Consider the following 17061-nt stretch of genomic DNA (forward strand, 5'->3'; position numbering starts at 1 on the left):
ACACATATATACATACATATATATATACACACATACATATATGTATGTATGTATTTTTTTCTTCTTCACAGCTGGGGTCAAAATCCATCCAGCTTTATGCTCGGCATCACTTTTTGCCCTTTTTTCAGACAAATGCAAACGTCGTGGTAGCCATTTTACATCACGGTTTTCGCGATTTGGCTCTTCAACTATTCGGAGCGGTAGCCTAACATGCCTCGCCTTTCCGAACAAAAGGGGCTTTGACGCATTCACTTGTATATTTGGCCACCTTCTCCCACTACATCCGTATAGCGCAGGGAGCATTTCCCCCGCACGGATCGTCTTCAGTGCAAAAGAGCCCTCAAGAGGAATCATTTCCCAGCAGTGTTTCTATGTCTGGTGTAGTCCTTTTTCAGGGTGAGGGATCGAAAAGCTGGACATCACAGAAGGGGGCGAAACGCCCCCCGATTTACCAGGACAGACCCTTGAATTTTAATGCTTTTCAAAATAAATGACTAGGCATGGATCCCATCATTGCAATTCCCCTCCGTGTTGGCTGAGAGCTGCCTTCACCCTTTGCCCAACTGGCCCACAGAAATTTCCCCGCGTGGAAGACTCTTCTGCCCCCCGGACCAAAGTTTAAGGTGGAGTTTTTACTTCAATACAAGTGCTGGTTGGAGGCAGGTTCCCGGCATTTTAACACCCGCCGTCGGCTCGTCCTCGTTTTGAAGGGCAGAGGATGGCCAGGTTTAGTACATCGATTAGTTGTAAACCCCCGAAGTCTTTGTCCTCTTTGCGCTAGTGAATTATTTCCTACACGGGGAAGATTTCTGTTTGTAGAGACCATCAACTCCCAAGCCCTGCGGAACAAGCCGGCCCGACCTAGCGGGGATTAGGACACAAAAACAAGGTCTTCTAATATCTCGGCTCCACGATATCTAATATCCACGACCCGATCGCTTCCCATGACAAACACCTACCCCCTTATCTGTTGCCTGCAGCCGGACAGTCAGATCAGAGACAGTTGCCCAGAGATGCTCACTTTCCAATATTTAAAAACCTGGGGCATTTCTGGACTACCCTAAAGCAACGCCACTTACGCTTTGCAGACGTGACTATATACACTACCTAGCTCTAAATCAAGCACTTCTATTTTTTTTTAAAGAAATTCACAGTTGATTGCAAATGTATATATTTTAATCAAGCCTTTGGGAATCAACAGCCTGTGAAAACCTATAGGATTTTTAGTAGCAGAAGGATCACAAGGGGAAATAAAACGCTAACAAGGAAAGGCCTGGAAACTTTTATTAAATATTATTCTACTCCCCTGACTTTTCCTCTGTTTCTTCGCTGCTGGGCTGTGTGGAATTTATGAGTTTGTTTTCCTTTTTCCATTTCATTCGCCTGTTTTGAAACCATATTTTAATCTGTCGTTCAGTAAGGCAGAGGGCGTTTGCAATCTCAATGCGTCGTCTTCTGGTTAAGTATCTGTTAAAATGAAATTCCTTTTCTAACTCTAGCGTTTGGTATCTGGTGTATGTTTGCCTCCCCCGTCTCCCATGTGTTCCATATACTGTACCTGCAGAAGTAAAGACAAAATGATCGCATTGGACAGGGCCCAGTGATTTCAGTTCAGAAATAGTGGTTAGTATACCCTGCCTCCTCTTGCAGACACGGCCCCAGAAGGGGTGGCTACCCTGGCTTTCAAAAGTTTCCCTGATTAAACCTTTCTAAGTGGAGAAGAACATCATTATCAGGTTCAGTGGCACAATTCTGATATACAAAGGCGGTGACTATACCCATTTAAAGTGAAATTTCCCCAACTTTGTACGTATGTATATATGTTCGTATAGACACACGTATACAGTTCAACAAATCTATGTGGGTGCGGGTGCATAGGCGTGGAGAGGCAGGCATACGTGTACGTGTGTGTAAGCATACAAACATCCACACACATACGAATGTGCGCGATTTATATACATATAAATCGCCCGCAAGGATGTGTGCACGTAGGTTTGTGTGTGCATGGGAGCGTGTATATACATAGCTGTTACAGTTAGAATAGCAGTGGAACAACTGTCATTTAAGCATAATCGTAAACGTCAGCAGAATTTCATAGAATAGCCCCTTCCCCTTGCTTCTCTATAATTGCCATCAGATGCCAAAGGATCCTCCAAAATACTAACTACCTTTGAAAGTGAAACTTTTACAAATAAGTGCAAGGTTTTATCATCTCTCTGCTCAAAAACCTGGGGGAGGGGAGAGGCTTTTTGATCACAGCTGGAGTGAATAAGTTTATGTGCTTATTAAAAACAAGTAACATCCCCCACCCCCACCCCCGACCAGAGAGCCCTGGCACGTAAAATCCACTTTAAGGGGGCGACAATTCGAGGCGATTTGCGAGTGTGCACACGTTACCAGAAAACGTGCTTTCAATGACCAATACTCATATACTAATGAATGGGGCTGATGGGTGCGTGGGGGGAGGGGGGCTCTGTCTCACAAATGCATTGGCTAGTCAATACAGGGGGCATCTTCCTTGCATCACTCTTGGACACTGGAGGAGCGAAGAAGAGGGTTCTCTGTGGAGGGATCTTAAAAAATAATCAGTCCCTAAAGGCACCGTGTCCAGAGAGCTAGTCTTTCACCATCACTCAGCAACTTCTCCAAGGAACCCAGGCTGCTCCTAACTGCTCGAGGGTGGCCATGGTGCCAGGTCGAAAGCAACCTGGGGAGGTCTCAGGTTACAGCTTGCTGGTCGCAGCCATTCCTCTGGATGCGCTTTTTATAAAAGTCTTACTCAAAAAAAACTTCACCCCCCCCCACTCCTCCTTTGCCCCCCTTGATGGCATTCAAATGACTTACCAGCGCAGGAGTTCATCCGCTGCATCCAGGGATAAACAGGGCTCGAGTACTTCCGGTCGCTGCCTTCGTCATGTAGAATTTTGCCTTGCACGCTGTCGGATTTGTATTGTTGCTCGGGAGAGAAGTGCAGATAGTCCCCGTGGCCCCTCTGCTTGCCACTGCCGGAGGGAGAGGCGCTACTTAGGTCCTTGTCTGAATAGAAACAAGAGGCTCCATACTCATAGGATGCCCGATTGCAAGCAATGACCGTGTTGGACTGCTGGTAGAAACAAGGTGAGGTGTAAGCCTTGTCCTGGAGGTTTGCTGCCCCATAAGAAGCTGGGAAATGCCTCAGAGCATCATAGCCAGCTGGGTAGAGGGGGATCTGCCCGAGGAAAGACTCCTGCCCATTAGGCAAGCTCCCAGGGAAAGTGGGATTCACAAAATAGGAACTCATTTGCTCTCCCCTCTCCAGGACTGTGATTTGTTGTGTATTAGTACATCTGGCTATAACTATTAGTAGTCATCGAACTGGTTTGTTTCTGGATGGCCGAGCGCCAAAAGCGACAGCAGCAAATAGCACCAGCTGACGGCCGGGCGGCCAATGGGAGCGCGCCGTGGAGCCCGCTCCCCTGGGACCCGCAGCGACCGAGCCAGCAAAGTTCCCACCAAGCCCGAGCCCGGGCGGGCGGGCCGCGGCTCCCGGCAGGAGCGGGCACCGGCGGGCGCGGGGGCGGGCACGGATCGGGGGCAGGGGGAGCCTCCCCCCTCCCCGGCCAAGCATGAAGGAGAGCGGCGGCTGCGAGCGCCCCGGGGGCAGTGCCCGGGGCGACTGGGCTGGCAAAAGTTAGGATCTGCAGCGTGGGAGTCAGGGAAATGCCCAAAGTGCGGGGTGAAGAGGGCAGCAGCCCTTGGCATCAGTCTGTAGCACAGGTAGCCGGTGATCTTGGCCGGGACTGAAAACTTTGGAGCAATTAAAAGACGCGACAGGACGGGGATCCGCCAGTGGGGCAGAGCAGGCAGGGCCCGGTCTGCCCGGGGTGGCTCGCTTTCTCCCCTCTCACCCGGGGGCAGCTAGAGAGCCTGACCCCCTCCCCCTAAAGAAATCTTGCCCTTCAGATTTGGAGGAGCCCATCTCTCCGCCCCGGCTCGGAGTCCAGCCTTTGTATACGTGGCTCAGCTGAGCCCCGTTGTCCGAGGCGAGCTGAGGAGCTCTCCCCTACCCCTGCCCTCTGCTCATCAAAGTGGAGACTGCGGGGCGGACAGGAAATGGGGGCCTGCAGGAGAGAGATTTTGCAGTGTTTCCAGCGGACTCATTAGCAAGGGCTTGGAGCAGGTTTCCGCGTCCAGATAAAGTTGCACGTGCTTCTTCCCCTAAAACCCCATCCTCCTGGAGGTACAAGCCCCCCGGTGCGAGAGCCCTGCCAAGCCGGAGAACCTGAAGCCTGGCCTCTTTCGTTGCTGCTTTACATCATTTAGTGAAGCCGGGGGTTAGCTCAGATATTTAAATAGATATATAGCTATATAGGTAGCTATAGATAGATAGGTATAGCTATAGATATGTTACGTTAAACACGGGTCTTGGGCTTAATTATTCCGCCTGGCAGCTACCCCACAGCGGAAATCTAATTCTTGGCCCAGCGCAGGAGCCGCAGCAAGGCTGCTGAAACTCGCTGAGCTGGCTGGTAATTTAGTCCAGGCTGCAGTTGCTGTGTTTACTCATCAGACGTGGCTCTTCCCCCGGCTCACAGAGCCTAATTTTAAGCCAGCTCCGCTTTGAAGTGCCATGGGCGCCCGCTCCTTTCCGAGAGAGCCCTCAATGCGGGAGTTTTGTTGTCGTGGGAAGATTGTTTGTCTCATTTCCGGAGGATGATTACGATACCTATAAAACCGGAGTAAGTTAAAACCTCCCTCCACAATAGTTGGTATTGTTACTGTCCTCAGTCGCACATTCCCACTGAGATGTTGATTGCACTCATGCGTTCCCTTTAAAAAAAAAAACTTTCCCAATCGAGATTCATCTCTCCAAGCACACCTGGAAGAATAAAAATAACAGTGTACTGGCAATGCGAGGAAAAAATCCTGTTTATTTTCTGAAAGCCACTCTCCCCCAGCAAAGTTTTCGGGCTGTGCAAGATAAGCATAATCCATCTGGGGAACAAAAAGAGTCGTTTGGAGGTTTGTCTTTTTTTTAAAAAAAACAAATGGATATTTTTCAAGGCAGGTTAGAACGAAAATGTACCGGGGAAATTAAGATTCAGTGCACCCAAAACATGCAGCGTCCACACTACTTACGAAAAGTTATGCTCAGCCGGTCTTTTGTTTGAATAGACATTGCATTCGTCACAAAAACAGAGAGGGGTATCTCTGTTTACAGGACATGAGCCCGGGTGCCTGCTATTTGTATCTTTTTGAGGCGAGAAGAACTGGCCAGTGGGAATCTGAAGTTATTGTTCTCGCCAAAGTCTAAATCTCGGATGTCTCCGCAGAATAAATGGAAACATTTCGCAGTTGCTTCCGTAGAGAAATGAAAGTACAGGTTTGCCAGGGGGAAGCGTGTACTAGAGTTGTTATAGCGACAGCTGAACAATCTGCTTTGCAATCGTGTTTTATTTCCGCCAAAATAAATAAATAAATACATAAATCTGCAAAAAGAAAGCTTTCCCAGTGAGGCTGCCCAGGCAGGGCTAGCAGCTCTGCTCCCACCCTTAGCGCTGGGAAGCTAAAAGCCACCCAACCTTCGGGCAGTGGAGCCAAGTGAGCTGCAGCCGTGCGAGTCCTATTTTTTCAACTTCCGAAAGATCAAGCCCCCGTGCAAGAAATCTGGGCAGCGCCGTGTAGCGCGGCGAGGGGGGTTTCTGGCGCCTGAGCCCATCGAGCCAATGAGTCAAAGCCCACCATCAGTGTACAGGTGCGGGGGCAGTTACCCTCTTAAGCTTAAAAGGCTCCTTCTCGGAGAGTATCAGGCCACTTACAAGCCCTTCTCATGTTCAGACGTGCGAGGGAAAGCAGTAATAGCCTCTAATCCAAACACTGTTTGCCGTCTAAAGCATTTGTTTAGACTGAAGTATTAGCAACCTCACTGGGCAGCCTCCAGCCCCTCCTGGCAGAGCAGATACCAGGGTGAGATCCAACAGCCGACACCCAGCCGGGCACCGAGCCCCAGCCCCGGGGGCGAGCGGGGGCGCGGGGCAGCGGGCACGGCGCCCCGAGGTAGGCCGGCTTTTCGGGTTTCTCCAGGAGGACGGCAGCCCTCCAGGCTTTGCACTTCGCAGCAGCCTGTGCGTCCTCTCCCCTCTCCTACCTACTTCCGCCACACCGTGGCAGCACTGAGACCCCCTCGCCCCGCAATAAATAATCCGGCGCTCACTGCAGTTGCAGTCAAGCAGATACTGCAATGCAATGCAATGCAAATGTAATTCTTTATCGGCCCTGAGAACACAAACAACACCGGTGCTAACATTTAAAGCACTCCCAGCAGCTCATTCTTAATGACTGTCAGGGTTGGCGAGATAGAGCAGGAGCAGACCCCGCCGCCGAAGCCGCGGTTTCCAGCCCACCGGCGCAGGCAGGCAGCCCAGATCCGTGCAACACACGCCAGTGCCCTGAGTGCTCACACACCCGGGGCCGGGGCTCTGCCCTCCCCCCTCCGCCAGCCGGTATTCACAATCCGGACTCAATTGGCACATGCCCCTCTCCAATCCTTCCAGCCCCACGCGAGAAGCAGCGGGGGGGGGAGGGGCGGGGGGGGAAGAAAAGAAAAGAAAAGATAAAAAAGCTCCTTTCCCAGAGCTGACATCGCTGTAACACCGAGTCCGCTATACAAATAATCCATAAACCACCTCTGCAGAAACAAGTCAAGGATCCGGTTCAACACAGTTACGTGACACAGTTATTTTGCATGCAATGATTCATCTGATAAAAAAAACGAAGCCCCATCTTGCCTGCCTTTCCTCTATCCCTGTCCTTCCAGAAATAGCCTCTTCCTTTGAAAACATGCAATGGAATGAGGCGATGCTATGCTGGTTGGTCTCTTGCTGAAATTGTGAGTGTTTTCTTTTTTATTAATATTATTAGTTAAAGTCTTCAGGATCAGCTAGCTCCATTGCACTTCATATTCTGTTGTTAAAGCTGTGGAATAAAAAAACGAACGTGTTTCGGGGTTTTTTTCCTCGTGCAAAAAAAAAAGTAATCTCCTTAATGTGATGTCATAAACCTGCATTCTGAAAAAAAAATCGCAATGTTCCAGCATATCTATAAGAATTAAAAATAACTTTTATTAAAATGACACGGCAGCCTCGCTGAAGAGCAAGCGTTTGTATTTTTGCATGCAAGCGGTTCAGTATAAACAAGCACGGGTTTTGATTGATAATGCTTCAATTGAAATAAATTCACATGTCTGCTATGCATCTCTCTAAAAAAAAGGTATTGCACAGTTTCCCTGCTTACTGTAGTGTTATATACATTTCTCACCTTTAGGTTCTGGCTAGCAGGAGCCCCTGCTACTTTGACAGCTGTCGTTTTGGCTGCACAGGAGACGAATCGCCCTCCTTTTGGTGCCAGAAGAAGCAGGAAATTAGCCAGGTTGCAAGTTGAAAATCTGCCACTCCAGTGCTTTGAATCCAATATGCCACACCTTCCAGCGGAGGAATTGGAAATTGCCATCCAGGATCTGTGTTCTAGGCGGCTGCTTATGCTGAACCTCCATACACTTTGTTCACTATTGCCTTACAAAGAACAAATGAAATGGGGGATTGAAAGCCAGAGAGATCCGAAGCAGGACAGAGCTGAGCAAAAGAATGCAGCTCTATTCTCGCAAGGGAAATTATAAAAAAGTTCATGTTCACGGTTACTATCCACATGACCGACAACGACCAATGGAAAAACCGAACAACTCATAAAGTTGTATTGCAAAGTTGTAAATTTTCATAAACAACAACGGATTTATGGCCTTTTCCTCATCACTAAGAAGAGGCAGGTCTTAGAGAGGCGCCATCTTACCAGAGAGGCAGCCCTAGAGTTTTAAAGGACCTAGAGTTTGTACTAATTTTATTAAAATTGCAATTAACACATTGACCAGCCACTGCACACAGCCGAGCGAGGGAACTTCTCTGCAGATGCCAGTGTCATTCTCCCTCTGTTTGTCTTGCCCTCTATAGAGCTTCGCCTGCCTGATTTTTTACATTTCTTTTACAAAATACTGGATCTGCCGGACTTTTTTGCTATATTTTCCAGGGACAATTAATATTTTATTTATCTAAAAAAATACCTTCCCATCCCCTGTGGCTCGCTCTCACCCTAGGCACAGACCGCTCCCACTTGGAAGTTTCGCATTGCGCCTTGGGTTCATTACCAAATTTTATTTCTCTAATGCGGATTTCCGCGTGGCGCATTTCAGCTCTGTTGTGATTTAAAGAGTAGCGCACGCAGGAGCTCTTTTAAAGGATGGTTTGTGCTTAATTAATCAACTCAACTGAAAAATTATAAGCTCGAGATCGAGAAAGTGACTGATTCCTCTCAATCCATCACGTATGAATTCCCCCCCCCCCGCGTCTGATTGCGGATGAAAATGATTTATTTGATCTAATTTCTTTATTTGTGTAAATTATTTTTATTGTGCTTCCTTTGCGCTGTTCACTAATAAAGAAACGCCATTCGTTGTCAACAAGCATATTTATTTTCTGTGTAACATAAAACACATTTATCGTGGGAGATACTTGAACACGGAATCACTTCCAAAGAGAGTTCACACACATTTTTTCCACTTCCAATACTTACACGGCATATCCAAATGTTCACAATGAACACAGCGAAACACATTGTAACATACAATTTTATGAATAAACTTTAGCCAAACCTTCAAGACGGATTTATACAGAGTTCTTAACAATACGTCATGCTACAAAGTTTCCAAATTAATTACATACTTCTCAATTTATGACATGATCTTACACATGAGGTCTATGACAATAGAAATGATTTAAAAAAATGGTTCAAATATACAGCATTTGTAGGATTATAGGAAAATTCACGGTATTACATATTAACACATTCTAATAACCAGGATAAAAAGGATTGTTGAGAGGCGGTAACATGGTCATTTGAATTCACTTTTTAAGCAACATTTTCAGTTATATTAAGTGAGAGGAGCCTAGAAAAGAAAACGCCCTTTATCAGTGTAATTCAAAGGTAGACGCCAACGCAAGATATTAAACCGCTTTGTACAACATTGGCATGTGTTTGCTTCTTCTCTCAGAATAGTAAAGAATAGAGAAGAAATATATGGTGCAGCATATGGTTTCCGTTTATAATTGCTTTGGAATAAATATATTATTTTTAAATTTAAATATAGTCAGCATTTTCGGTACCAAATTATATACCAAAGCTATTGATGCGTGCTTTTCAAAGGACTACACGTAGGTTTCTAAAAGCATTCTGCGATTCACATTAGTATGTTATCTTCTCTTGATTATTAAAATACAGTATACTTTAGAAGATAGGTAGGCGGAGCAAGATATAGGTAGTCTGGTAAATAGGTAGTACAACTCATTGCATTAGGCTGTAGTGGTTTCTGCTTCATTATTGGTACAGGATTTTTCTTCCCTTGCTTTTTAAACCTTTTTTTGTTGGTGTTAGCTATGAGCTCTAAAAAGGGGGGGAGGAAGAAACCGGAAGTGCAGAGCTAGTTGCTCAAAATTAGGTAGTTTTTGTTTGTTTGTTTGTTTGTTTTCTGGTGAGCCTAATGCACTTACCCTTTAACCACTGATTGGAACGAGTTGAGTCAGGTAGTTATTCTGGATCTTAACGCTTGTCTATATGTGCAAGTAGCAGTTCTCCCCCTCAAATGTACCCCCTTAAAAAAAAAAAGAAGAAAAGAAAAGAAAAACAAAGCCACCAAGGCTTGGGCAAACGAAAACAACCCGATCGGGATGGTTTTAGGATGATCTGATGAGACATTTTGAATGGGTTAGACAGGAAATGGGGCTGGGCTGGGGCGGGGGGCTGGCGGGATCACTCGGGGAGCCCTTTCATGTCTGCAGACGCTCTCTTTCAAGATGCTCATTAAAAGGGGACTGATTTCTAAAATGAAAGAGTGAGTCTTTTTTTTTTTTTGAAGGGAGCTTTTACAACTGTCACGTGCGTGCAGAATACTTGGGATTGCTTCATGGGATGGGACTTTTATTCCTCCTCTTCTTCCTCCTCTTCCACTTTCTCCACAGACGCTGCCGCTGACGTGGTGTCGTTGGGCGCCGGGGTGCTGGAGCTCTCCTCCTTGTGCTCCTTCTTCCACTTCATGCGCCGGTTCTGGAACCAGATCTTGATCTGCCTCTCCGTCAGGCACAGGGCATGGGCGATCTCTATCCTCCGCCGGCGGGTCAGGTAGCGGTTGAAGTGGAATTCCTTCTCCAGCTCCAGGGTCTGGTAGCGGGTGTACGTCTGCCGACCCCGCTTCCTATCGGGACCTGAAAGCAGGCAAAGAAGTTAGCCGGGAGACCGAGGACGGGCGCGTAGATGGGAACTTCGGTATTTACAGCCAGGCAGCAGCCGCCAGGAGCGACCCCTCGTCCTTCCCCCCACACAAAGGCATTTCTGCTGGCCGACATGTCCAGCTCAGGCAGGACAAACCCAGGCGTCTGAAACAGACCCAAGCCGGGGGGCAAATCTGGGGGGGAGGAGGGAGAACTTGCAGTCTCCAGGATGCACTCCCCTCGCCTCGGGCTCCCCGCACTGCCCAGCCTTCCCCTTGCACACAGGCAGGCACGACCTCTGCAGCCCACCGCCTGCCGGGGTGGGTAGGACGCTCAGGAGCCCAGTCCCCATCCCACGGCAACTTTGTCTCCGCTCAGAAACAACCCGTTGCAGAGAAGACCCCCCTCCCCGCGCGCACACACACACACACACACACACACACACAGACACACACACACGCGCGCGCGCACACACGCGCGCACACGCACAGGCACCCCCCGGACCCCGAAAGCGCAGACCCTGAGCTGCCTGGAAAAGGGGGAAAAAAAGACACATCTCACACTAGCCTGGGCTAGTACAGTCCTGTGCCCCCGAGCCAGGCGGTCCTCCGGTCCTGAGCGCCCCTCTCCTCTGCCTCTCCCACCAAAAGAGGATGATGATGATGATGGTTATTTTAGTCCAGCTTCTCTGGGGGGGACCCTCTCCCCTCGTGGGCTGGCAGGGTACACAACCAGCCCTCGGTATTTCTCTCTCCAACAGCACAAATACACTCAATGCTAACATTCCATAGCAAATGGAGTTAAATAAATTTACGAGGCTAGAACCCATTAATTGGGCAATAAAAAGTTTTATGATACTCATTTACATACAATGCCACGGGCTTTCTACGCAATGGCGCCTCTGCTATAATTAAAACCATAAAGGCTGTGCTGACAGTCATTTTGGCTACATATTCGCCTGGCTGCCGTCGCTCTTGCCCTCTCCGTTCCCCATACCTGAAGACCTCATCCAGGGGTATATCCGGAAATTAGCCTCTGCCTGGTTGTGCAGGTTGCTTTCCTCCGCTTTCTCACAGCTGGATTTGGTTAGATCATTGCAGAGGACGGGAATGTTCTGATCAAAAGAGGAACAATGCAGGTTGTAGGCGTCAGAGCCCAGGCTGTATCCGGAAGAGAACGGGTTTTGATATATGGTACTGTTCACATTGTACAAGCCAGGCATGGAGGAGGTGAAAGCACTAGCGCCTGGTCCATAGCCGCTTCTCTGAGAGTTGCTTGCAAAGGAGCAAGAAGTAGGCTCTGCATTTTGGAAAAGAGAAGCCCCCGTCGTATATTTGCTAAAAAGAGCATTCACATAATACGAAGAACTCATAATTTTGACCTGTGATTTGTTGTCCGGTAGGCTTCAGTGTCGGTTTTACGAGGTAGCGTGATATATGATAACATTACACCCCCAGATTTACACCAAACCCCATTTTCTTTTGGACTGAGCTGCCTCCAGCACGTGACCAGTCATATGACCCCGTCCTCCAATCTCCGCCTGCATCACAGGTGGTATAGATCAGCGTGTCTCACAGTATCCTATAATGGAAGGGGAAGAGGATCTAATATATGTCTAACAAATTAAAGACAAGGGGGCTTTTTTTGGTTAAGGCTGGCACATGGTAGACGGTATTTTGTAAGATCCCAATAAAGTACGGGAAGTAAATAAACAGAGATTTATTTGGGTCTACAGTGAAATTTAAGCCGAGTGTTGTGCTATGTAAATCTCCCTATTCCAGGGCTGTATTGATGTAGACAAGCTAGATATGGCTAGGCATATATTTCGCCTGCCTTTCAACTTATTTTTTATTTTCTATCCCCCCACACACACACTTTTTTTTTTCTCTGCTTAAAAAGCCACCGCCAAGTCGGACTTGCATAGTAGCCCCGTGCACCAGCTCTGACTTCCTAATGAACACAAGCCAGAGTCCTGGGCTGCTCCATATTCCGTATATTTTGGGGGAAGAAAGCACATCTTGCACATTAAAAAAAAGTCTCTGCAGTAAACTGAAACCATGTGGCTAATATAAAAAAAAGTTGAAATGATTCTGTTAATCATGCATGGATTTTTTTTTTCCTCGAGGAAAGCAAGTTGTGAAATAATTATGTACTGGGCTTCCTAATTTGCGAATAGATTTATTAAGATATTGACACGCTAAGTTCTGCTAATCGCTTTCGGCTAGATGGATCAGGATGGGGTGGCTGAAGAAATGCTTTTCTGTCTTTTTTTCCTTCTTTTTTCCCCCCAAATCAGGATGTGTCAGAAGAAGCTAACAGTTCTGGAAGAATATCGATACCCTTTGGCTCTGCTAAGAGTACCCCGCACCCGCTGCCAAACCATGCCCGTCCAATACAGCCCACTCCCAGTATTTCAAAGGCGAATTAATAATCGATCGGGCTTTTTATTTATAATCACCCAGTCGCTGATTTTCTAAAGTTAAGGCTGCGGTTATGACGGGTTCACTGTGCTTAATAGGAGAATAATTCAACCCCCGTCCCCTTTCAGTAGCAAAAAAAGGACATCTCTCTTTGAACACCTTTTTTAAAAACCGGGAAGTCCTGGAGCCACCACATCCGTAGGGCTTCAGACCTATTGCTTTACCTCTCTGCGGACCTACCTTCCCGTCCTAAGCTGGAGATGGCAAGGCTACACTGAGATCACCGATAAGGTTCCTGATTTTCTAAACCCCCAGCCTCCCAACAATAAGAATGACTTTCCATTGAGGATGTTGCACCGTACCCTTCCTTTAAACGGATCGTAAAAAGAGTTTCCTTCCCTCAGACAGGGAGTCCTGGTAAAGACAGCTTTTACTGCCCTGCTATATTGCACATCATAAACTGGAAGGAGCACAATGGAATTGCCCCGGAAATTCTCCTTTAAATTATAGAGTTTGGTGCCCTGTGTACAAAGACCTTCTCACCAGTTAAAACTGTTCTTGGCTATATTTCGCACGGACCCTAAAGTTCACGTTTTGAAAATAGAAAGGGGGGTGGGGGCTCGGAGGGACACTGTTTACGTGGGAGTATTGCAGCCCTCTGAATACAGGGCACGGAGAGAAGCAAGTGAAATTGCCTAAACCGAAATCATTTAGATATTTGCGGTAGAGACTATGCAAATGCTGCGGCTACCTCGAGGCATTTGCCAGGGACGAAACATGTATAGACACTGCTGTTGTTCGCAGTCCCGAACCGGCGGCTGAGTAAACAGCTTCCCCTTCATTTTTGGCTCGGGAATATCAGACATATCTACTGCAGTAGTCGCAAAAACAGAGAGACAAAATCCCAGAAGAAAAAGCGTTCCTGAAAGAACTGAAGGCCCAAGAAGCTAAACGAATGCACGACGACTAAGAAGATCAAAGAGGCTGAATTCGATGGCATTAGACCAATAAATTGCTCCTCTGGTGACAACAGACCAAGATGCAAGAAGAAAGAAACAGCAAACATAACCAATGTCTAGACGGGGGTATTGATAATGCAATGTCCTAGCTGGGTCTCCAGTGCTCATTGCAGTGGTCGCCCACACTTCTATGCCGCGCTGAAAAATAGATATTTAAAAACAATAATAATCCGGGCAGTAATATCGAAGCCCCACTTTATGATTATTTCCCCTGCGCCTTTGGCTGTCATGCCTGGTAAATAATATTCATATTCCGCAGGAAGTTGCAGTGAATAAAACTCACTAGGGGCCCGAAGAAAGGTTAGCTTTCCTCCTTCCTCCCACCTCCCCCCGCCCCCAGAGATTCGGCTGAACACCATTAAACCAGCACCCCTGGACTGGACACCAGAGCGGGCCACTGGGCTGCATCCGTGCAAGCGCTTTCTGGAAAAGCAACTTTCCCATTGCAATGAAGTCCTGCTTTCCAGCACAACCGGGCCGCGCGCGTCGGAATGTCACTTTTCCGACGTCCCCCCTTGTTTACAAAGTGCCTTAGGAGGGATCCCTGGGTTTGTATACGAAGAAAGCGGGAGGATTTCTTATTGCATTGAAAGCTTTGCCAGGATGCAGAAGGTAGAGGCAAAACCGTCCTCAGAAGTTATAAGCAATCTGGGGGCACTGCTTATCGCTTGTGGTTGCAGTAATATCTTGATGTAACTGTGATACTGAAGGCAACTGATGTTTCCAAATCTGTTGTCGCTCTACTGGGATAGATCTAAACAAAGGAATCGGAGTAGTGTCATGCATATGCCGGGGCCAGGTATCGCTTGCTATGGGAGTGCATGGGCATATTTTCATTTCGACATAATGTTACTATCCGAGGAAGAAAAATAACAATTCTCGAGCCCTGGTCGCCACTGCTAAAGCAGACAGAGGTCCAGCAGGGCTGCCCCTAGTAAAGTGACTCCCAGAAAAAAATCCGATTGACTCCTAGAAAGAAAAATAGATTTAAAATGACTTGGGGGGTGGGGAGGGAAATTACAAGGAGCTCTCCTTCCTCGTTGCTCCTGAAGTTTGGCTGGAAGAAATGGCATTCGGTTTAAAGAAATATAAATCAAAGATACACTAAGTGGTTAAATCCTGTGGCGCGAATGATTTACTTGGTTTGCTTTAACTGGAGAGATGTAACATTAATATTTCAGACCGCGTTCTGTGTTTTCTTTTCCCTCCTTATTATTTTCTTTCCGATTGTAATTTCTCTCGCTTTGACCACCGGTTCCGAAAAGCATCACCCTCCTCCGCTCGGTCAGGGCGAAGCAGGAAAGCAACAAAAACAGAACGGAAAAATAGGGGGAAAAAGCCGGGGGGGGGATCGAAATAAGAGATAGGGGGGGATTTCAGAAGGATGTTTTAGAGCCACCTCAAGCTCGCGGTGTCTGCATGCAGATCAGCATCTCTGTAATATAATGACACCGTGTCCCACAGACCTGGAAACGGAGGGGGGCACAAGCCGTGCTTTTCTTTTTGCATCTACTTTTGCAACAAAGGCTGCCATTGAAGAATCGCAGTTGTCGGTAAATACCGTCATTTTCAAATGAAGGTATGGACCACCGCCGCCTCCTGAAGGGACCTTCCCCGCGGCCGTGTCTGCTGAGAAAGCAAGCAGAGGCTCCCTGGGAATGATCTGACTCAGTGTCCTCTCCCCATACAAAGGCCACAGCAAATCGCAAAATGGACAGACCCTCCCTGTGAAACGGTAGATAATATTGTGGTAACTCCCGCTTCTCCAAATATCAGATAAAATCATCTAGCAAAGTCCCGACCGAGATCAAAACACTCGGTTTATAGGCTTAACTGTATGATGCTTAATATATACCAAAAAAAAAAAAAAAATTAAAGGGGAAGGTGACATGCGAATGTAGTAGTGCATCAGGGCTTCACCAGCTTCTGCTAACTAAGCGGCTTTGGATGTGAGAAATAAACAGCACATTAAACACTGAGAGTAAAGTTTACCTTTCCAGTGACTGTACTTAAGCTGGGTCACAAGGCCACTCTGATACTAGCTGTATTCTTTTTCACCGGGGCATCACTCATGCCGTGCCCTGCGCATAATCTATTGGCCCTTTTTAAGATCAAATTAGTTGTTTCAAATCCAGTTATGCTCCTATAAAGTCGACATTTTAGAAGCTTTCAGGGGTCTGGCAGGGCGCTTCATGGCGGGTCGGCGGCTGTTTTCATGGAATCATACTGCCATCTGCTGCTCCGCTCGGGACATTGCAAATCATGAACGATACGGGGCCAGTGAAGTTTGCAGCCGGCGCTGCTCGGCGAAGCAGCCGTAATTACACAAAACGTTCCCCTTGCAAATCCATTAAAGATAAACGTTCACCTTCGAGCCTAGATTTCAGAAGAGGAAGGCCAATAAAAGGTAGCTATTTCCGCTCACCCGCTTTATCTGAAACAGCCAGACAAAACAAATGAAAAGGCTTTTGTAGAAAATCTTAATTGTGGCTGGACAGTTGTAAACTCATTAAGAGTCGAATTCCAGACAGTTTGCAGACCCGTCATTTATTACACACTCTTAATGCTGATTCTTTGAAGTTTCCTCTGTCTGCAACAACAGAGGGCGTCCGAACATCCCCAACCCCTGGAACAGGGATCAATTAGGGGCTTTGGGGAGTGTGTGGGCACCAGAACTATTTCCCTTTTACTAATTCTAACACATCCAAACTTACCAGGGATTTCTTTAACAAGAAATAAAAAGGTGAAGCTGAAGGATGCCCCCTCCCTCCCCGCGCTTTTGCACATCCGTAAACTTCTTGCGAGCTCCCTAAGTTTTGTCTTGAGCCCTGTAGCGTTTTACACCCCATAAACGGTTATAGCGGTCATTTTCTTTTATTGCAGTGTATGGCTCTGAATTTTCCTAACAACATCGTATGCCAAGACTTGTGACTATAAGTGTCCTGTCTTTTTTATTTTTTATTTTGTCTTTGTGAAATATATATCTATTCCCAAACAAGGCATTTCTTCTTCGTGTTTGCAGATATTGGTTTGGAGGAGAAGGGCATTGTATGCCTCGTATTTTGGAGGCTAGCCTCTAAGCGGCAAAATGTCCGCCCAAAACAGGGATAACCAAACGCAGCTCACAGACTTCGCTTTTTTCTTGGATTACTCAGCTCTGGGTTGGAAGCGGGGGAGGACTTTCACCCAAAATAAATGTTCTCCCCTCTTTTTAAAAAATGAATTTCCTGGGGCAGTCTGCTTAGCAGCCTATCTCCTCCACTGGACGAAACCGGCGACCAGCAGTGATCTAATAAATTATAATTATCCTTAAGCTTTTTTTCCCCTCTC

At 47.1% G+C, this 17061-nt stretch overlaps 2 protein-coding genes and 1 long non-coding RNA gene across 4 annotated transcripts in view; 1 reads left to right on the plus strand and 2 right to left on the minus strand.

The window, feature by feature from the left end:
- Nucleotides 1-12136, minus strand: part of HOXA7 (homeobox A7) — a 29791-nt gene extending 17655 nt beyond the window's left edge. The window contains exons 1-2 of the mRNA XM_019535239.1: nucleotides 11289-12136; nucleotides 7297-10286 (exon numbers count right to left, since the gene is read on the minus strand). Of these exons, the coding sequence (XP_019390784.1) occupies nucleotides 10003-10286; nucleotides 11289-11664 (660 nt within the window). The 5' untranslated portion in view covers nucleotides 11665-12136 and the 3' untranslated portion in view covers nucleotides 7297-10002. The remainder of the gene's footprint in view (nucleotides 1-7296; nucleotides 10287-11288) is intronic.
- HOXA6 (homeobox A6) lies at nucleotides 1267-3505 on the minus strand. Of its 2 annotated transcripts, none has more exons than XM_019535218.1 (2): nucleotides 2845-3499; nucleotides 1267-1558 (listed from the first exon to the last, which is right to left on the minus strand). In XM_019535218.1, the coding sequence occupies exons 1-2, from the start codon at nucleotides 3278-3280 to the stop codon at nucleotides 1299-1301; spliced, it is 696 nt and encodes a 231-aa protein (XP_019390763.1). In that variant the 5' UTR covers nucleotides 3281-3499; the 3' UTR covers nucleotides 1267-1298. The 2 variants fall into 2 exon arrangements, with proteins under 2 accessions (XP_019390763.1, XP_019390773.1); XM_019535228.1 differs by having other exon boundaries at nucleotides 1382-1467; nucleotides 2845-3505.
- Nucleotides 3589-9480, plus strand: LOC109310185. Its single transcript, XR_002101152.1, has 2 exons — nucleotides 3589-6868; nucleotides 7303-9480. It is a non-coding gene; the product is annotated as an uncharacterized LOC109310185 (long non-coding RNA).
- Nucleotides 12137-17061: the final 4925 nt, after the last annotated feature.

The sequence above is a fragment of the Crocodylus porosus genome, unplaced genomic scaffold (assembly GCF_001723895.1).
Source record: "Crocodylus porosus isolate Cpor-Errol unplaced genomic scaffold, CroPor_comp1, whole genome shotgun sequence".
Taxonomy (NCBI): domain Eukaryota; kingdom Metazoa; phylum Chordata; order Crocodylia; family Crocodylidae; genus Crocodylus; species Crocodylus porosus.

Bases quoted from the DNA above. Each gene is read 5' to 3' on its own strand.
- HOXA6 (XM_019535218.1), bottom strand. From the start codon at position 3,280: ATGAGTTCCTATTTTGTGAATCCCACTTTCCCTGGGAGCTTGCCTAAT. The intron at 1,559-2,844 runs GTAAGTCATTTG...TTACTTCTGCAG, and splicing joins GCGGATGAACTCCTGCGCTG to GTACAGTATATGGAACACAT.